Source organism: Epargyreus clarus, unplaced genomic scaffold (genome assembly GCF_041222505.1).
Source record: "Epargyreus clarus isolate Ecla_fem2 unplaced genomic scaffold, WU_Ecla_fem_2.2 ptg000001l, whole genome shotgun sequence".
NCBI lineage: Eukaryota > Metazoa > Arthropoda > Insecta > Lepidoptera > Hesperiidae > Epargyreus > Epargyreus clarus.
The window spans coordinates 13,064,299-13,086,580 of record NW_027332209.1 but is presented as its reverse complement, the minus strand read 5'-3'; the positions used below and the strand labels follow the sequence as shown (position 1 = coordinate 13,086,580).

General features: G+C 37.1%; 1 protein-coding gene and 1 long non-coding RNA gene across 2 annotated transcripts; one reads left to right on the top strand and one right to left on the bottom strand.

Annotated features, from left to right (window-relative positions):
• The first annotated feature begins 3,621 nt into the window (after window positions 1–3,621).
• On the top strand, window positions 3,622–9,038 carry LOC140753013 (uncharacterized). Its single transcript, XM_073087395.1, has 4 exons — window positions 3,622–3,824; window positions 4,574–4,732; window positions 5,707–5,875; window positions 8,779–9,038. The coding sequence occupies exons 1-4, from the start codon at window positions 3,741–3,743 to the stop codon at window positions 8,898–8,900; spliced, it is 534 nt and encodes a 177-aa protein (XP_072943496.1). The 5' UTR covers window positions 3,622–3,740; the 3' UTR covers window positions 8,901–9,038.
• A 4,598-nt stretch (window positions 9,039–13,636) lies between these two features.
• On the bottom strand, window positions 13,637–19,690 carry LOC140752858 (uncharacterized). Its single transcript, XR_012103504.1, has 5 exons — window positions 19,570–19,690; window positions 18,810–18,895; window positions 17,243–17,425; window positions 15,646–15,778; window positions 13,637–14,133 (listed from the first exon to the last, which is right to left on the bottom strand). It is a non-coding gene; the product is annotated as an uncharacterized LOC140752858 (long non-coding RNA).
• Between the last annotated feature and the right edge of the window lie 2,592 nt (window positions 19,691–22,282).

Sequence of the window (22,282 nt, the reverse complement as noted above, 5' to 3'; positions counted from 1 at the left end):
CATAGCGTAGCGTAGCGTAGCGTAGGGTGAAAGGGAAGCGGTCGCCTAATTCTTATAAATAATATAGAATAACAAACGAAAACGTCCTTCATCTGATGGTCATGTCCTGGGTGCGGGATGCACTTCTGTAATCAAATAAGATTAGAGCCTTAACTGAGGTCGGAGAGGAGCGTTGCCATTCCCGAGGACTAACTTAGAACGCCTCAATTAAAATACGTCTTTGCCACGCCTTTTCAACCAGAACTCGGCAGCGCTTAACACTCCTGTCATTAGATAGTGCATGGTAGAAGATCTGGCGGTGGTGCCCATGGAGTCGCATCATAGTGGGTTCTACCATAAAATAAAAAGGTTTATTTTATGATTCTACCATCTGAAAAAAATCCTAATAAGCGATGGCGTCAGAGTATTTTGAGTAAATATCTATTTCTATGGCAAGGGGTTTTGCTAATCGATTTAAATATTTGTTACCATGAAATAACTGTACTTTGAAACATTAAAAATCTATTTGATCTATTATTTTTTTAATTTTCTTCGTAACATAGCACTTACGTAACTTTAAAAACGCGATGAAAATTTCAATAATTTCTTTATTTACAGATAACAACCATACTTCTCATGTTAACGATTCTGGAAGAATACATTGAATTTATGTCCCATGGAGAAATTATTTTGATGCTGAATATGATAATCACCCTAATACTTCTGATCAGTACTCACAAAGTAAGTTCTCATTTTCACCACGCTTTTATTAGCTTGACCTGTATTGTATGCAATGAATCTTTGAACCCGATTTCTAAACGTTTAGTTAAATTAAAAAAATTGAAGAATTATCAAGAACCGAAGACAATACACAGTTTTAATAATTTTGTCCCATTCTCCTTATCAACATCATCAGGATTAACTATTTTCGAGGCGGTGTTCAAGCGTCTCAGAGAAAGTTCATCACAAAATTACTAGTATGCAACAATTATTACTTTTTTTATTAAAATAGCAAATACGCATACAGTCAACTTTATTTATCGCTATATCATTGAATATGGTGATTATCGCCTGGACCTCTGTAACCAACTCCATACAGTATAGGGATTATATCTGACATGTATTAGGGACATATTTAGCCGAGGGCATGCGAGGCTATTGCCTTGGGGCCCCAACACGAGGGGCCCCACAATAGTGAATATCCAAATTCAATAGTAAATAAGCAACTTATAAGTTTCTTTTTTTCAAACAATATTGAGATGTGTTCTTAACTGTGTCGAAATAATATTATTTTTCGGTAGTTAATTTTTGAAAGAAGTAACATAAAAATATATCCCATTTATTATTAAGGATCACTTCCACCTCTTCGATACTCCAGGACACCACACCTTCAATTCCGGCCCTGGTATTGTAATAACGAATGATGACAGAAAATTATTTTTTCAGAGAAATTACGTTTACATGAGGGTCTACTATATATGCGCAACAGGCTTACTGATCGTCGATGTGTTCATTCAACTTGATACTTTTGGATACAATCCCTACACTGAACATTTTTGGTTTTTAATGGCAGCAACAGGTAAACGAATTTAAATTCTATAAGGGTTCATTTACATCCATAGATATACAGCCTGTCAGCCCCGTGTCGTGACATAAAAATATTTTCCTATAGTCTGATTCTGAAGGTGGTAGAACCCTTTGTGGTTCGACTCCGGCGGCACCACCGCCACACCTATTTCTACCTAATAACAGCAGTGTTAGGAGCTGCTGTGTTCCGGTTTGAAGGGTGTGGTAAGGGAGACATACTTTTCCGAGGCGTTCCAGCTTAGTCCTTAGGGGTAGCGGCGCATCTGTAGCCGACATCAGGTAGGAGTATCTAATCCTATCTGGGGTTGATTACAGATGTCCATGGGCGGCAGTAGCCACTTATCATCAGGTGGACTGCATGCTCGTCTGCTACTCTTATATTATAAAAAAAAAGTCTGATTCATATACACAAAGGTCGGTGGTAGTGGTAGTAGCAGCAACTTACCGCCAAGTAGACTGCACATTTATCTACAATATCAAGTTTATGAAATTAATTTTGTTTTATCTGGTACAACATTCCCTAACAGATATTCAATGTATTAACATTAATGTGTTTTGTTTGCAGTGCTGCAAGCATATTTCATTATCCTCGTGCGAAGCGAGGCTATCAAAGTGAAGAATGCGAATAAATTAGATCTTGGAAACCAAACAAAAGATCCTGAAAGTGCAGACCAAACTACGAAAGAAATTTGCACGGAAAATAACCAAGATGTTTCTACAACTACTTCCTGTTAATGTGTGTTATGATGATGTGTATACATAAAGTATTTAATAAAAAATTAAATATATAGAGTAGTTTTTGTATATGATAATACTTAGTACATGATTCTATTGCACGATTTCTTCGTCCACCTGCTTTTAAGAAAAATATCATTGGCATAAGTTCTGTGTTTTCTTTGTATAGCGATATGGCCTGATAATATGTAGTCAACGTTGCCTATGGTCATTTGCAATAGAAGAGAAGTCACCGATGCCTTGCTAGTTTCGAAGAAGTTCCTTTTAAAGAGCCCCATTTTATATTAGAAATATGACAAAATTGCCTTTAAATTTGTACATGTTATTTGATTAAGTTATATTCTATGACGCATTCTACAATCACATCCCCACGCTTCAGTGTCCCTGTGTCTTGAGTGCTATAAACACACACAAAGACGAATACACAATCATCCAGATCGATATAGGATATCCAAATTCATCACTCAAATTCTCTCTGGCCGGGAATCGAACCCACAACCAAACGCGTCAAACCGGTATACCGGTGAGCGGTGACCGCTGACTCGCGGATCGTCGTTTGTTTTGCTTACAATCGAAAAATAGGTAACGGAAACGCATTTAGCATAAATATTTGCATACAGTGTTGGCAACCGTACGATAATTATCGTACATGTACGATAATTTGATACCACCGTACGATGTACGATTGCGAGTCATTATCGTACGCAAATGTACGATAATTGGGTACTTGAAACTTTTTGGGAAACTGTTTTAATGAATTCATAAACGTATTATATATGCCTTTCATTGATAATTTTTTCGAAAAAAGGGCTATTTATTAATAAAAAATTTATTTTTATTAATAAATTTACGGTAAACGGAACGCGTGCATCGCGCCTAATGATGTGCCGAGTCGGCCATTTTTGGTATTCGAGTACTTTAGTACTAATATAAAAAAGAATCGAGTGGATGAGCAAAAAAAAAAAAAAAACCCCACTCACTACTCAAAATTAAACAACTTTTTACTTGTCGAGTATGCGATGGCGTGTCGGGCCGGTCGGGCGGTCGAGTGCAATATCAATTTATGATAAATATCTATTTTCATTAATAACTAACGCGTTCTTATGAAATGTACGATAATTTTTCGGCAGATACGATAATTTTACACCCCTGGTACGATCAGCGCCATCTCCCAGGTTGCCAACACTGTTTGCATAGCGAAGACATTCAGTGCCAACCTACCAAGTGCCCCTGACACACGCTCCTAGCGTCTCGTGCGAATTCAATGTCAAGATATAAATACATCGCTGTCATGACGTCACTTCATAGTTCGTAAGTTCGTAACACAAGTATATGTTTATTTCTCAGAACTACTAGTTATTGTTCTGAGGTTTATTTGTTGACATGGACGAGTTACAAAAAAGTTGTAAACAGTATTCTAAAGTTTTGGAGATAGTAAAATGGCTGAGATACCAGAAGCAAAGAAGTGCTGTTTCTGCGTGCCTCTACGAAGAGGGTTATTGGCTTGGGTGTATACTAAATTGGTGAGTATAGTTATAATTTTTAGATGAAGTTATTCTTAAGGAAAATCGCACTATTAAATCAAACGTTTTACCCACAGATTACCTGTGGCATTAAATTATTTTTTTATGAATAATATACAATAAATTATTCTAAAACAATGACATTTTTATAATTTTAGAGACGAGCATGCAGTCCACCTTATGGTAAGTCGCTACTGCCGCTAATTGACATCTGTAATCAACCCCAGATAGGATTAGTACATTACTAACTGACGTCGGCCACAGTTGCGCCGCTACCCCTGAGAATTAACGTGTAACCTCGAATAAGTATATCTTCCTTATCACACCCTTCAAACAGAACACAGCAGCACGACACTGCTGTTATTACCACGCCTTTTGTTAGTTTGGGTTGTATCTATGTATGTATGTATATAACGGAATCTTCGAACTCGATTTTTACCCACTTTGAACGGTCCGACTAATTTAAAATTTTGAACACTTATCTAGAACCGATGACAATACACGATTTTAATAATTTTATCCCATTCTCCCTTATCAGAATCGTCAGGAATCAGAATTAACGATTTTCCTTGTGCGATTTTAGCGTGGTTTTTAGTTTTTAAACAATAATTATTATTCAGAAATAGGTGTGTTATTCAGAAATAGGTGGTGCCGCCGGAATCGAACCGCAGAGGGTTCTACCAACTTGATCTACGTATTTACTCTTTTTGAATTTCCGACTTTCTGATATTTTGTAATTCTCTTTTCAGCTAATCTTGATCGGCGCTTTGGTTATCGTCGCACTACTTTATGCCCTTCTCTTGAATAACTATGTGTCCAATTTTGTTTTGGGTATGCTCATTTTTGCGCAAGTAATGCTATCATTGGAAATAATATTCGACATAGTTTTCATAGTCAGCGCTCACAAGGTGAGTTTTTTTTTAATATATAATAGGAGAAGCAGACGAACTTGCGCCTGATGCTAAGTGGCTACTGCCGCGTGTGGACATCTGTAATCAATTCCAGATTAGATTCCTACCCGAAGTCGGCCACAGATGCGCCGCTACCACTGAGGACAAAGCTGGAATGCCTCAGAAAAGTAATTTGTGATTCCTTCTTCAGCAAATCTTGATTGGCGCTTTGGTCATCTTCGCTCTTCTTTATGCCCTTATACTGAATGACGTGTCTAATTTCGTATTGAGTATCTTATTTTTTACAAGATTTTTACAAGTGTACTAGTATTGGAAATAATATTCGATATAGTATTTATAGTCAGCGCCCACAAAGTAAGTATTGGTAGTAAAATACTTAACCTGGATCATGTTCATTCAATATTTATAGTTTTTACCACGCTGTATTAGCTTGAGCTGTATGTATGTAACGGAATCACAGAACTTGATTTTTACCCACTTTGAACCGTCCGATCAATTTAAAACTTTGAAGAATTATCAAGAACCGATGACAATACACGATTTTAATCATTTTGTCCTGCTCTCTTCGTCAGAATCGTCTGGACAAACGATTATTCTTATGCGATTTTAACGTGGTTTTTAATTTTTAAACTATAATTATTTTTTTGTAAGATTGGAGTAGCAAGCGAGCTTGTAGTTTATCAGATGGTAAGTGGTCTCTGGCGGTCATGGACATCTGTATGAACTTATACTCCATTCTACCTAAACATCACAGATGTGTTATCACTCCTGAAGGCTAAAATAAATAGAAAAATAGGTAGGGTGCAAATAAGAATTTAAGAATAAGGTAGAATAAACCTTTTGGAATAAACTGTACAAAGTATCGAACATACCCTAGTAGGGAAAGGAGGATAGAGTTAAAAAATCTATTTGGAAAACATTAACCATAGTAACCAATACTGTTAAATTATGAGTGCAGTTTTCTGTTTCAGAAAAAATACGTATACCTACGGATATATTACAAGTATCAATTAGCGACACTGGCCAACGACCTCATATATTTGGTGGGCTATATAATATGTGTGGCAATCGAGTTCGGGCATGAGTTACATATATTGGGAATGTTTGTCGGAATTGGCTTCTCAGTAATCGGTTTAATAGGTAAGAATCTTTAGGCCATTTCTGTCTCAATGCTAGTATCCTCTTAGAGTAAAAGAGGTTTAGTCTAGCACGCTAAAGTGATGGTTTGATCGAATTGACACACAGAACAGTGATAGCCTAGTGGTTAAGAAACGCTGCCTCTCGATCGAGGGGTCCGAGGTTCAAATCCCAGGCACGCACCTCTGATTTTTCAAAGTTATGTGCGTATTAGAAATTAATTATCACTTGCTAAACGGTGAAGGAAAACATCGTGTGGAAACCTGCATACCCGAGAGATTTATAAAAATAAAAAAAATATCAAAGGTATGTGAAGCCTTCCAATACGTACTTGGCCAGCTCGGTGGACTAAGGCCTAATCCTTCTTATTATGAGCGGGGGCCCGTGCCCAGCAGTGGGACAGTAATGGGTTGTTGATGACGATGATGATGATGAAACACAGAGTAAAAAAACTTATCTAAAACTTCTTAGAACTATTTTAATTTAAGACTCGATATAACGAAAAACCCGTATATAAAAGAAACAAAGACATACATAATATCTAGGATTAAGCTTTCGAGAAAATGAGATAGAGCAAATTATACTGTGTTACTAATGAAGTTGCTTTTTTTATAATATAGGAGTAGCAGACAAGCATGCAGTCCACCTGATGGTAAGTGGCTACTGCCGCCCATGGACATCTGTAATCAACCCTAGATAGGATTAGATATTCCCACCTGAGGTCGACCACAGATGCGCCGCTACTCCTGAGGACTAAGCTGGAACGCCTCGGAAAAGTAAGTCTCCCTTACCACACCCTTTTAAGCAGAACACAGCAGCGCTTAACACTGTTGTCATTAGGTAGAAATAGGTGTGGCGGTGGTGCCGCCGGAGTCGAACCACAAAGGGTTCTACCACCTTCTATAATTACATTCTTATAATTATAATTTTTATTTAGATTGTAAAGTAAATAAGATATCAGTTCTACTGATGGCAAGTGATCATTGCTAATAATGGACATCTATGATCAACTCTATACACATGGAACCGATTCTACCTGAAACCGATCATTAGTGTGTCACTCCTGTGGATTAAGTTCCCTTATATGTAAGTCAGCCGGCACCCACACCTTTCCACCGAAACGCAGAGCTTTACGCTATAAATGGGTGTGGCTGTGGTACCTCTGCGATCGAACACTAGGCTTTCTACTTTTCAAATTAGCACAATAATATTTATCAAGCCATGCAGTCCAAACGGCTCGATGGAAACATATGAGGTGTCGTGACTCGTCTTAATTGTAGGAGCAACACAGTAATTTTAAACAGTCAGTATTTTATTTCTATAACGACTTTTTTCCCGCGGCTTCGCTCGCGTTACGAAGTAATATTTTCATCCCCTATTTCATCCCCTTGGGGGTAGAATTGATCAAAATCCTTTCTTAGTGGATGCCTACGTCATAACATCTACCTGCATGCCAAATTTCAGCCCGATCCGTCCAGTGGTTTGGGCTGTGCGTTGATAGATCACTATGTCAGTCAGTCACCTTCGAGTTATATAATAATAATAATAATAATAATAATAAACGTTTATTGCCATAATACAGAAAGAATAAATGTACATTTTACAGTAATATTAATATGACAAAAGGAATTCGGCTCAGCATTGCTGTCTCAGAATCTGGGATTCGAGTAGCGCTGTTTTTCAGCCGCTCCTATAATCCCTGTGGTGTTAGGTGGGATAAGAAGATAGTCAGCCGTCAGTGGGGCATCTCCTGGGTTTTAAAATCCAAGCGTGTATGTGTGTGTGTGTGTGTGTGTGTGTGTGTGTGTGTGTGTGTGTGTGTGTGTGTGTGTGTGAGTGTGTATGTACGTATTTGGAGGTTAAATAATGTGTTTAATTAGCATTAAAGAACTTTTTTATTGGTAGATATTGCATGCAGGCAGGTTTCAAGTTTTCACCAGCAAGTTGTCTTTTTAACAAAGCAGATTTATATTTGTGTTTAAAGCATTCCGTTCTCATTCTTCTCCTCAAAGGGGGAGGTAAGTCGTTCCAAATTTTTGCTGCTTCAAATTTGAAACAACGCCTGTATCTGGCCGATTTATGAGCTGGAATTTTTAGGAGACCTTGAGAATTTGAGCGAAGGCTCCGGTGGGTAAAGTCGTCGACCCAGTGCAATTTCTCAAATAGGTATTCAGGCTTCTTATTCCAAATTACTCGATGCACTGTACAAGCATAGTGTAGGCTCCTCCTCGCACTCATGTTAAGTATGCCTTTGCTATTTAAGTATGGTGTTATAAATTTTCGCCTAGGGACATCAAAACAAAAGCGAATACAGGCATTTTGTACTCTTTGTATAGCATTTTCTAACTTAACATTTAACCTAGGTCCAAAGATGGAGCTGCAGTAATTAAATTGAGAGAGCACTAATGACTCACAAAGTTGTACGCGTAAATCTGGTTTGATATAGGGCCTAATCTTATATAAGGTTTTAAGTTTATAAAATGCGGATTTAATTTTGCTGTTTGTATGCTCTGAAAATTTGAGCTCTCCATCTAAAATTAGGCCAAGATTGCGTGCGGTGCTTACTTTTTCTAGGGCTACGTCATTAATCTTTATTTTATCTTCACAATCCAGTACATTTTCAATTTGTTTCTTGGTGCCAATTACAATGGTTTGTGATTTTGTTGGGTTTAGGACAAGCGAGTTATTTTCAGACCATGTGTAAAGATTCTTAAGATCCTCGTTTATTAGTTTTATAGCTGTTTTGGTGTCGTTTACTTGGAATGAGTAGTATATTTGTGTATCATCTGCGTACAAGTGATATTTGCAGGATTTAATCTGGCTAGACATATCTGCTGTAAATATTGTAAACAGGATATTTGGATTAATATATTTTTATTCTAATTCTCTATTTGTTTCTATTTCAGCTCTCCACGTATACTTTGTCTATCTCTTACGCAGCGAAGTGAGAAAGTTACAACTCACTACACAATTCAAGTTTAACAATTTGGGAAATGAACCTGAATGTTCGGCTGAAATTCTAGAATAGAATATAAGCAGTACAAAGAAGAAGAATGAAAACAAAGGTTGCATTTATTTGAGCATTTTCTCTTCATGGACAGTTTTAATTGTTGAATGATGTATATAATATTTTGGATCTATATATTTAATGCAGGGTTGAATGTGATTGTTGTTTGCATTGTTTTAATTTTTTCTTTTTATTTATGAAAACCTTTAAATCCTTAATAGTCAGGGCCAAATATGTGACGACACCCGTCGCTAAATATCGTCGTCAACCCATTAATATCCCATAGGCCATAGTCCACCGCGCTGACCAAGTGCGTATTGGTAGACTTCACATACCATTGTGACCATTTTTTTAATGATCTCTTATGTATGCAGGTTTTCTCCCAATGTTTTCCTTTACCGCTAAAGCAAGTGATAATTAATTTCGAATACGCACATAATTTTGAAAAATCAGGTGGCTGGGGTTAGAACCTTGGATCCCTCAATCAACAAGCCGAGTTTCAACTATTAGATATAAATATCAAGCGATAAGTTGCTCAAAAGCGCCTTGAGATATTATCTTGCGAGGGGCAATATTGCATCTCGCTATCAGTCAGGTCGGCAGCAAAGGCAATGTCGCCGGGCGGTATTGCCAGACTTACCAGACGTAATGAGCGAAGAGCGCCACTTTACCTGCGAAACTCCACCAAATATATCAAGCCAAATTGCCCGACGTCGTCTCAATCTAGTACGTAATGAATCATCAGCTTATATCTTGCTCTTTACAAAATACGTACATTTTCATAGAAGTCCCATTTCAGCTTCAGAAATGATATTACAGAAAATATGGCAAACTGAATTATAAAGTTGATAACATTAAAACTTACACATGTTTCGATCACAAACGAAATACGCTACATGATAAATATTTGCAAACCTTGAAGACGCCGTGGTTCCCAACTTAGGGGCTCTCCCTAAAATTTAGGAGGAAAAAAGTTTAATGGAAAAATTTAATTTTAGGGCTTTTATTTTCAGGGGTATTTTTAGGTTTTTGGTTTTATAAATATATTGTGAAATAATTAGGTTGTTCTAGTATGACAAAAAGCTAATTATTTATGAAGGAAACAAATGTTTTCTCTGTCTTACGTTTCAACAAAACTTCAATACCAATGTAGACACCGGAACATTATTTTAAGACTTTTAAATTATTGAATTTTTTGAACTAATTGTGGCAAATTTGGTGTATTTTTTTTTTTTGGGTATAGGGCAAATATTTTTAGGAGTTGGTAACCCTAGAAGGCCGATTCATTGTCAGTTCCAGGCTACGCAGTGGCCTAATCAGACGCTTTTGAGCGCCGAGCGTATTGTGCGAATTCAATGTCAGAAATAGTTACGATATAAATACGCCGCACGCCTACCGCTTACGTCATTCTAGATATAATTATTACTAGGTACTTTCAATCGAGCTATACCTATGTTCTTGTTGACATGAACGAGTCAATAAAAAGTTGTAAACAGTATCCAAAAGTTTTAGAGAACGCTACAAAATGGTTGAGATACCAGACGCAAATAAGTGTTGTTGTTGCGTGCCTCTACGAAGAGGGTTATTGGCTTGGGTGTATATAAAATTGATGAGTATCATGTTTATATAATTTTAGATGCTAAGAAACAGAAAATACCCACTATAAATGAAATGGTTTACAGTTAAAAATAATATATCTGCTGTTGGCAATCAATTGTATTTGACTGGCAATGTAACGACTTGTATATTGTATTCTCCATTATTAATTAATATCATTAATTTGGCTACTAATAACTGAAATATTTCAGTTCTTAGAAGACTATAATTGCCAATCTTTGGTAGGTAAAACACTGAATATTAAATACCGGTCGAAGTCGGGGAAGACGTTAATATAACCATTTAAAACGACAAGATCATGTTCTTTTATATATTATCGGACATAGATTAGTAAAGATTACTCACTCCTAACAAGAAAATGTATCCAGTTTTGAGAATTGAAATAGTTGCGTAAAAAAGTTTTGCCACGTCTCCGTGCTAAAATGTCCCTAAAATATTTGAAATAATTATTTATTTAGTATGTAAATTACGCAGTATTAGTTATTTATTCGTAAATTTTCTCTAAAAATGTTTTTATTTGTCAAGAATTCAAAAAAAGAACTTACGATAATAACCCGTTTGTGGCTTCATTCAATTTCAAGGCGGCGAAGTATCTTTACTAATCTATGATATCGAAGTAGTGAACTAGTATACATTCCACCTGGTGGTAAGTGGATTGACCGATTTTATTTTATTTTATTTTTTGTTTCACACAATTTTATTTAATTTATTTTACACAAATAAAATAAATAAATCATTTATTTCAGCTCTCCGCGTCTACTTCATCTACCTTTTACGCAGCGAAGTGAGAAAGTTACAACTTACTTCACAATTCAACTTTAAGAACCTTGCCAACGACCCCGAATGTACGGCTCAAATTCTAGAATAGAAAACGCAGCAGTACAAAGAAGTACAAAAAAAGTATAATGACGTATTTTAATTAGCATTTAAAGAAAGAAAGAAAAAAAGAAAGAAAGAAAAAAAATACTTCATTCAGGAATATTGCAACACACAGTACAATTGCCAATAAACAAAATAATTTAAAAAAAATTGCACGGTTGCATTTGCTATTGATTCAATGAAAACCCGCGTATCAGAGCGGTCACCATGCCGGTGAGACACGCAGTTCCGGGTACAATCTCCGGCCAGATTGATACCTAAATGATGATTGAGATTTCTGTCAATATCTGTCAATGACACACACCACAGAATAGTCGTAAGAATAAGTGCTTAGAAAGCAATATTTATTTAAATATTGCTTCCTAAACACATCCTACTAAATACTGAAAAGACTGAATTTTTATATTCTTAAACGCCCAAGCAGACTAGCTACTTGTAGCGTCAGTGATCGACGATTGCAGCAAGTAGTGATAGCGTTGTGCTTGAAACTCAATCTATCAATCGAAGAGACCGAAGTACAAATTCGAGGCACCTCTAGTTTATGGCCTCTATGGCCTTATCCAACTCATTCTTCGAGGAGACCGAGCCCAGCAATGAGGCACTAATGGGTTGACGACGATCGCCGATTCAGATTTAAGGATACAGCGATAAATAGCTATTTATCGCTGTATCCGTTCGTTAAAACGCGCGTTTTTATACAGCGGCAGAACGCAAAAACGTAAATCAACGCTGCTAAAAGTAACATGTCTGCTTGGGGCCTAATAGTTAAATACGTTGGTTAATAATAGAAATAAAAATTATGTTTATATCTTTTTATATCTGCACTGTTAATTTTTTAAAGCAACCATTGATTCGATTATGAAGGCACTACTGTCACACCAATAAATGTCACATCACTTTACAATACGTGTCAAGCGCTGCTGTGTACCCTTACCATGAGTTTTTACGTTTTGACAAATATGACTGTTTTGATATTTGTTTACGTATTTGCCCATACAAATTCCAATCAGCTCCCGAAGCGGGTTGTATCAGGACTATAGTATCCATAACGTAACATTAAATGTCTATATTGACAAAATGGCGCTTTATGTTTTGTCTCTCTTTTATGCGAACATGTGAGGTTGACAAAACGACTTGAGCACTTACTTATTGTTACGTTTACTCAGTCTACTAAGCAAACGGAACAGAATAATGGATTGAGTAAACGTAACGTAAAATTGTGGGATGTTTTGAAAACTCATGGTAAGTGTACTGTTTTGAAGGATGTAGGTAGCAAGAAGTACTTATACAAGACGTTCCAGTTTAATTCATGGAGTAGGTATGCTTAGCTACATTTATTTATTTTTAATTTAAAGTGGGATTTTTTCGCTGGGTGAACACATCATCCCGTACAAACAGACTATTAAGCAATTCATCTCATAACATACATACTTCTTTCGCCACTTCCTCTCCATAACGAACTACTTTCCAAAGCGGTAGTAGTTTGTTGATGTTCGAAAAAAAAAACAATATTAACCAATTTTTAATCAACGAATTTTGAATTTGATTTTGGATAAAATAATAAAAAAAAAACAAAATAGAACCTAAATTATTTTTTGCTAAACCTAAGTCAGCCAACCTAAATAGCACTCTAGCTTCCTCCGACATCGGGGAAGCCAGAATGCTATTCAGATAGCCAACATGTGCAGACTTTATTCCAAAATATAAATTCCGAAATGTTTCATTGCGACAGGAGCCTTTACTAATTTTAACCTTTGTATCATACAAATAAGGACAAGGAAATAAACATACACACTTTAATGCATTATTTCTATATTATTAGTACTTAAGTATAAGAACAAATCATTACAATTGGCTTAAGCTAGCATACTTCTTGTACTGTAGAAAAATCAAATGAATTAGACTATCCTCAACTTTTGATTCAAGTAAAAAAAAGTTATTTATTATTCCATTAATGAAATGAAATGAACTGTCTGATTTTTAACAAAAAATAGAAACTTTTTAGGCGACTTCACTGATCGATATTATTGCTATCGGGAATTAATTTTCTTTTTTTTTAACTTTATTAGACATTACATACCATTTGTAATTATTTTTTTAAATATATTGCAGGTACGATGTTTTTCTTCATCATTAAAGCAATTGAAAATTTATTTGTAACTTTAAAAAATTTGGTCCTCGCCGGACTCCTTGATTGAGAGCCCGTTCTCAACTCTCTCAATACTGTTATAAAATACAAAACACATTAACACAAAAAATACATTAACACATTTTAAGCCTAAATATTATTTTACAGAGTATTGATATGTTATATATCTAATTAATGTGTATCTGTAGTAGTATCTGTTAAAATCTTAATTATGGCTTAAATTATGGAGTGTAGAGCCAAGGTGAGGCGGAAATAGGGTGGCGCGGTGACAGCGGGCAGCGGAGAGGTGTCGGGAGGTCCTGCTAATAACTACAATTTGCTGTTGCAACGTGACTCGTTTCTATATTCAAAGCGGTCTAGAAGTTTGGCGCGGACTCTACCTGGTTACTTATACTACAGATCCCCGATAAAGGACTGTCCTTATCTCCACACTCCACTTAAATAAAGGAGTACATTTTCTAACATTACAAAAAGGGAGTAAATTGAATACATTTTGATTGTAACATATTTATGATTATACATATATATTGTGGGAAGGAACCTTGTTGTCTTCATCCAGCATCTGGTGGTAGTAACTCCGAATCACAAGAACGATGTATGTAGAGAAAACTGAAATTAATAAATAATAAAATAAATAAACTCTTTCTACACTCACAGCTGCACACTAGAATACAGGTATCGTGGGTGTCATGCACACACATACAGACGAATACACAAACACCTATATCCAGAACAGATATAAATTCATCATCTATATACATATGTCTGACCGGGGATCGAACCCGGTTCTCCTTGTTCGTCAGACGGGTAAGCAACACGCCACGTGTGTCGGTCACCAGTAAATAAGAAATTACAAGATGACCAGATGATAAATTAGAAGATATTTATTTTACTAGAGAATTATTATAAAAAAGTTTGGAAAATCCAAAAGTGCACGACTCATAATGCTCATTTAATTATGGAATATAAAAAAAAAATACATGGATATATATAGATATACAGTCTTGTAGTTTTCGTTTTTTATTGATTGCAATTAAACGACACTGAATTAATTAATCATTCGCATTCAGTGACCTACAATCGTCGATTAGAATTTAAAAAAAAATTAACTCAAATGATGGATTTTTTCACAAGTTACAGTGTTTTCAGGTTTCACACATGACGGACAGGAAATTTTTTTGACCTATTTTGGTGTTTTTTTCCAATTCTATTGCAGTAAATCAATTTTTAAAAAGTATGGAATTAATCTCCATTAAATTATCTCGACAATAGTATGCAAAATATCTTGATTCCGTGAACTATCAAGGCTATAATAATAAAAATAGCCGCCAAAATGAAGCGAAAAAAATTTTTCGATCGTAAAGCACTCTCTGATGCTTCGCATCATGAGTCGTGCAAAAACCGACTGCTAAATTATAGATAAAGATAAAGTACACAAACGATACAATACATAATTAGTATATATTTTATATAATATAAGAGTAGCAGACGACCACGCATTCCACCTGATGGTAAGTGGCTAGTGCCGCCCGTGGACATATGGAATCAACCCCAGATGAGATTAGATATTCCTACCTGAGGTCAGCCACAGATGCGCTGCTACCCCTGTGGACTCCTCGTATAAGTATGCCTCCCTTACCATAACCAGAACGCAGCAGCGTTTAACACTGCTGTTGTTAGGCAGAAACAGGAGTGGCGGTGGTGCCGCAGGAGTCGAATCACAAAGGGTTCTACCATCTACCTATTTCTGCCTAATAACAGCAATGATAAGTGCTGCTGTGTTTCGATTTGAAGGGTGTGGGGTGTTCTAGGTTAGTCCTTAGGGTTAGCGGCGTATCTGTGGCCGACCTCAGATAGGAAACTAACAATGTCGTGCAATGTGAGGTAGACAAAAAGCTTGAGCACTTATTGTTACGTTTACTCAGTCTACTAAGCAAACGGAACAGAATAATGGAATGAGTAAACGTAACGTAAAATTGTGGGATGTTTTGAAAAGTCATCGTAAGGGTACTATTCTATATGAAGTTACAGATGCCCATAGGCGGTAGTGATTTACTCAGGTGGACTGCCTCTTAACCATTTCATTCTTATTAATAATCTGACATATGAAATGTTACTTACCCAAATATAATATCAGAATAATAGCAAAAACAACTGACATTGTGTAGAAGACAAGAACGACGGATGCTACAAACATGATTATCAATTGAATATAATTGCAAATTAAAGAAAACTTAAGTAGCCCGCGGTTGCGCTGTAAAAAAAACAATACACACATTATACATTTACTAAAAACATTTCAGAAACATGGCTCTTACTGACGTCATTTTATTTTTCGTATTCTTTGAATGCCTTTTCAAAGAAACCGTGGTCTAGCTTAATTGTATTTCTATAAAGAAGTAGACAAAAACAATAATTTGCCAAGTACGAGTCGAACTCGCACATGAAGGGTTCCGTACCACCAAAAATTTGGTATACTACTGACGTGCGATGCACATTGTGTGCGCCATAGATTAGTAAAGATTACTAACTTCTAACAAGAAAATGTAACCAGTTTTGAGAATTGAAATAGTTGCGTAAAAAAGTTTTGCCACGTCTCCGTGCTAAAATGTCCCTAAAATATTTGAAATAATTATTTATTTATTATGTAAATTACGCAGTATTGGTTATTTATTCGTAAATTTTCTCTAAAAATGTTTTTTATTTGTCAAGAATTCAAAAAAAGAACTTACTAATAAGCCGTTTGTGGCTTCATTCAATTTCAAGGCGGCGAAGTATCTTTACTAATCTATGGTGAGCGCTGATAACTTATTATATGTGAACACAGATGGCGTTAGTGGCAACGTCTGCGCATTGATTTCTTGTATTTGGACCCCTTTAATATTCAACTTTTTTATTTTTAGTATTTATTGTTGTAGCATGGTTGTAGCGGCTAACGTTTACCATATATGTGGTAAAACATTTATAGTGTCTATATGTTACAGTTCAAAAGATAGAGCCCTGTGACAGACGGACAGACAGAAGCTTAGTAATAGGATTCCATTTTTACTTTAATAATTCATGACCAGTCAAACCAAACATGTTAAAAAAATATAAAAAGTAGTTTTCTACATTTACAGCCCCGCACTAGGATTCCCTGTGTCGTGGCTGCCATAGACACACACATAGAAAAATCCACAAACATGCAGACAGATTTGAAGGTAGAACGCTTTGTGGTTCGACTCCGTCGGCACCACCGCCACACCTATTTCTGCCTAATAACAGCAGTGTTAGGCGCTGCTGTGTTCCGTTTTGAAGGGTGTGGTAAGGGAGACATACTTTTCCGAGGCGTTCCAGCTTAGTTCTCAGGAGTAGCAGCGCATCTGTGGCCGACGTCGGGTAGGACTATCTAATCCTATCTGGGGTTGATTACAGATGTCCATGGGCGTCAGTAGCCACTTACCATCAGGTGGACTGCATGCTCGTCTGCTACTCCTATGTTATAAAAAAATAAAAAGTCACAGAAATCCAAATTCATCATGCAAAAATATATATCGGTCCGGAGATCGAACTCGGCACCCTCTGCGCGTCGGAGCGTTACAGTGACCGCTCTACCACTCGGATTATGCAAAATTCCAACTGAATCGGATATGAAAACGTGGATCTTTAGTATGTTCCAGAGTTTTATTCAAGATTCAAGTCTCTCGTTGTTTTCAAGAAATAAATGAACATATCATACCCCGTGCAATCCAAACACCAGAACGAAGGACAATATTAATGAAATAATACTTGTCACTGCATTAACATATTGCAGGGCCTCATACTGTTCAGGTTCGTCTTCGAGCGATGTGTGAGATGTGTCCGGTGAAGTACTCGCAAACGGGACTATCATATCTTTCACTGTATATATCAGGGACACGATCTGGAAGTAAGGTAGTAAAAAGTTTTTAAAAACAAGCTTTTTAATACGTCATTCATTATAGGTTTTAGTATTTTTTAAATATATGAACGCGAAGATTCCATAGTGCACCCCGGCGGCACCACCGCCACACCTGTTTCGGCCTCATAACAACAGTGTTAGGTGCAGTGTTTGCTTGAAGGGTATGATCAGGGAGACAAACTTATCCGAGGCATTCCAGCTTAGTCCTCAAGGGTAGCGGTGCATGTGGCCGACCTCTGGTAGGAATCTCATCTTACTCTGGGTTGATTACAGATAGTCCATGTACGGCAGCAGCCACTTACCATTAGAAGGAATACATGCTTGTGTGTCCTATATTATACAAACATAACAGAGCGTGTTTAATATAATATTATTCACTAGATGAGCTTATTTTCTGTATATTTTTATCTAAATAGGTATATAGTGTGGTTTTTATCTAAATAGGTATAGATGTATAGGTATATTTGCGTTAAATATTTAGCACCCCGTGATATCTGTTAGCTTATCATTTGTCGGTATTTTTTACGAACATGCGTATCGTTTATAAGCCCGTTATTATTTCCACTATTTGTCCAATACTGGATAATTCGGACCTTAACTATATCATTCATAGTTACCATGATACAACAACGAAGTTGATGTTTTTTTTTTCGTGGAGAAATCCTCACGGATCCTCTCCCGCCCGGGCAAAAGGGGTATGTCGGACTCGTACCGACTAAAACTACGTGGCGTTCCTGTAGACGCTCGGTGCCGGGTCACGAGAAGCGTTAGCATTACATTCGCGGCCCGGCAACGTCGGCCGGCGCTGGTGTTAACGCCAGCCACGTCCCGAGAGGGAGGGGTCCCTCTCAGTTATGTCCCTCAAGAGATGAGCGTGCAGAACGCACACACGACATCTCGAGCCTTTAAGACCGGATTTGGATTCCCCCGAATCCGCATCCGAGGGCTCATGAGACTGGGAAAGGGTGGCTATCAGCGAAAGCCGCCCTCCGGCGTCCCGTGCGTCTGCTACGAAGTGCCTGGGAAGACGCATCATCCTCCCTGGCTCTCTCCGCCGCCTCCTTCGCGAGCATTACAGCTTCGAAGAAGGATCGCACCGCCTGCCACGACCATGGCGAACGAAGATGACGTTGAGACAACATAATTCATCATTCATAATTTCATTTAATCTTAAGATTTACCGTACTCCGGGATTTTACAATAGAATATTTATTACTTTGACTAACTATAACATGCGTTTATATATAGCAGCCGGATAAAGTGATTAATTTATCACATTGTCCAGACAAATTAGTCATGATACATAATAACCAGTAATTGTGTATAATAGCTCTTTGAACACTTTGACTGTAACATAGATACTTACTAAGCTGAGGTAGGCGATGATGAAAGATCCCACACGCAGCTCCACACAACCACAACAGGTACTAAATATCAATTTCGCCATGTTATCTGAAAAATAAAATAATTCACCAACAATTATACCTTCCTTCAACAGATCGAATTGGATGCCGTACCGGTATTACACATAAGGTTCCTGGTTTAATCTCCGGCCGGGTAGTGTAAATGACGAATTAAGATCATCTTTATTTTATGGAATTAGTCCACTGATAGATAAAAATAACAGAACATAGAACGTTATAGAAAATTTGTTGTAGAAAATTTATATCGTATCGTATCTATATTAATTACTTGATATTTTATTAAATAAGAAATTAGTCTTTGTTTATACCGTTACATAATATGAATACTATACGTAATATTAATCCAAAACTGCTAAAGTCTATTTTACGTAAAAAAGTGAATAATTATATGACCATAAAAGATAGTCACCGCAGCTACATATAACAGTAAATATTTTTTAGAAAAATCTCGACATCAGTATTTTCCAATGTCTTTTGAGGCTTCGCAACCAAGGGTTTGCCATTCACAATTTGAAAAACATACAAAGTAAGAGGCAAAAATAATAATCAAAAATCATAATTGAATAATAATTGAAAACACATTGTATCAATTAAAAAACAAACCTTACATGACCCGAAATATGATAATCCAATTGGCGATGTGCATTATTTCTAACAATTATTTTTTGCAAATTATTAAAAATAATTATTAAAATGTATTACCTTATTTTATCCTATCCACTGTCTGAACACAACTACGTTATCTTTAAAATCACAGTAATATTCAAATATTTATAAAGTAATTAATTCTGGAATGCGTCTTCTTAGTACAAATTTTAATGATGAAATGAAATGATTTGAAACGAATTTGTGATAATATTAGAGGAGTTTGGACCAACTTTATTACACCAATATGTGTGGCCAAATCACGGCTTGGCCAATATTATGCGACCAATCATTGGCTTTGCTTGCTGTGTTCTGCTTTGAAGGGTGTGGGAAACATAATTCTCCGAGGCGTTCCAGCTTAGTCTCAGGGGCAGCTACGCGACTGTGGCCGACCTTAGATGGAAATATCTAATCCTATCTGGGGTTGATTACAGCCACTTACCATCAGATGGACTGTACGTTCGTCTACTATTCTTATATAAAAAAATATTACTACACCCGTTAATTTAGTACATAATTTCCAATGTTATATTATGTTCTAGGTGTTAAATATACAGGGTGAGTGAAAAGTGAGTGCCAAAACTGAAGATGGGTGACTGTTGGTAACGATACATGTGGACTTCCGTGTTTCAATAGTACTCGTATGTATTAGAATTTAAATGTCACTTGTTTTAACGATGAAAGAAGATATCGCGAGGAAACCTGCATACCTCAATGATCTTACAAAAAAGATCTCAAAAGTGTGTGAAGTCAACCAAATCTCGACTTTATTAATAAATCAGCAACGCCTGATAAAATTCTTATCATCCTTAGAACAGAGTTTTGGCAGTCCCTTTAGTATTGTACTGTTCTTCGATTTAAGCGAGACTCAGATAGGATAGAACAGAACCCTTCATAGTTCGAAGGCTTTATCGAGCATTTGCTATTGATTCAAGAAAACTCCAAAAGAATCTCCAATCCAAAAATCCAAAAAATCCAAAAATGCTGTAAAATCGGTCACCATCTCGGTCTGACACGTAGTGGGTTCCGGGTTCGATTTCAGGCCAGGCTGACATAAATGATGAATTTAGATTTCTGTTAGTACTCGTATATTGTGTGTATTTGTATGGACATACGTCCATGACAGCCGCACCACAGAAGTCGTAGGAATAAGTGAGTAGAAAGCTATATTTATTTATAATTTATTTATTTATTTATTGTTTTATAATATAGGAGTAGCATACGAGCATGCAGTCCACCTGATGGTACGTGGCTACTGCCGACCATGGACATCAGTAATCAACCCCAGATAGGATTAGATATTCCTACCTGAGGTCGGCCACTGATGCGCTGCTACCCCTGAGGACTAAGCTGGAACGCCTCGGAAAAGTCTGTCTCCCTTACCACACCCTTCAAAACGGAACAGCAGCGCCTATCACTAGAAATAGGTGTGGCGGTGGTGCCGCCGGAGTCGAACCACAAAGAGTTCTACCACCTTCAAATTGCTTATGTATGCTTAGCTGCACATCTGTAACGGACCTCAATCCTGTCCGTGTAGTACCGGGATTAGAATAGGGCTACAGTATCCCCTGCCTGTCGTAGGAGGCGACTAAAAGGGGGTTCCGGTGTTGCGGGCCGTAGTCTCCCCTGGGCGGAGCCTGATGGGACAACACATTCAGAGGACTCCGGTTGCGTTCCGTTGGAGATCCCGGAGTTCTCTTCACAGCGCTGTGGATGGCCACGGGAGGAGAGGGGGAGGGGGAAGGGGGAGGGGGGTTGGTTTAGTGCTGTATCCCCCTTGTTAAAAAAAAGAAAAGTTAGACTCAATCCTACTCGTACTTAAAGCTGATTGCAGATGACCAAGTTTGACAGTAGCCTAATGCTAGTAATGATATAAAAAAATAATGTGTGTGAAGTAAATTCACACATATTGTTTTATCCTTTGTATCTTGCAAATAAGGAAAATAAACAACAACGCTTCAATGAATTATTTCTATATTTTGTTATAATCAACGCAATTTTATACTACATCAGTAAAATTAAATGAAATGGGCTGTCATTGACTTTTGATTCAAGTATAAAAAGTTATAAAATATTCCACAAATTAAATTTAATACTACACGTTTTTGGACAGAATGAGGAACTCTTAGGCGACTTCAGGGGCTTACTACCATCTCTTAAAACAATATTATTTTAATCATAAATGGAAATTTCGTACCACGACCTGTTTGAAGAAGGTCGTGGTACGAAAAAAAATTATGTTGATGCAATATTGAAATAATACTTTCCTGAACTATGACGGTTTTTAAAAGATGGTGGTAGGCCCTGCTCCCCCCAGGGCAGAGCCCGACCGGGGCATCGCGCTCGGAGGACTCCGGTTGTGTTCCATTGGAGATCCCGGAGTTCTCCACCAAGCGCTGAGGACGGCCACCGGGGGGATTTTAGTGCGGTAAAAATCCCACAAAACCCGGCTTCGCTCCCACGTCGTCGGGTACCTTTTGAAGGTTTCCCCCTCGAAAACAAAAAAAATAATAGGCCCCCAGTGATGGATTATTGCTAGAGGAAGTTTTTTTTTTCGAACTTTACTTGACTTCGCATACCTTTTGAGAACAGTTTTAAAGATATTGCAGGTAAGTATGTTGGTTTCTTCGCAATGTTTTTCTTCACTGTTAAAGCAAATGATAAATAATTTGTAACTATGAAAAATCAGAGATGCGAACCTCGGACTCCCCGTTTAATAGCGCGTTTTCAACAACTACGCTATCACTGCTTTTTATAAAAAGAAAATAAC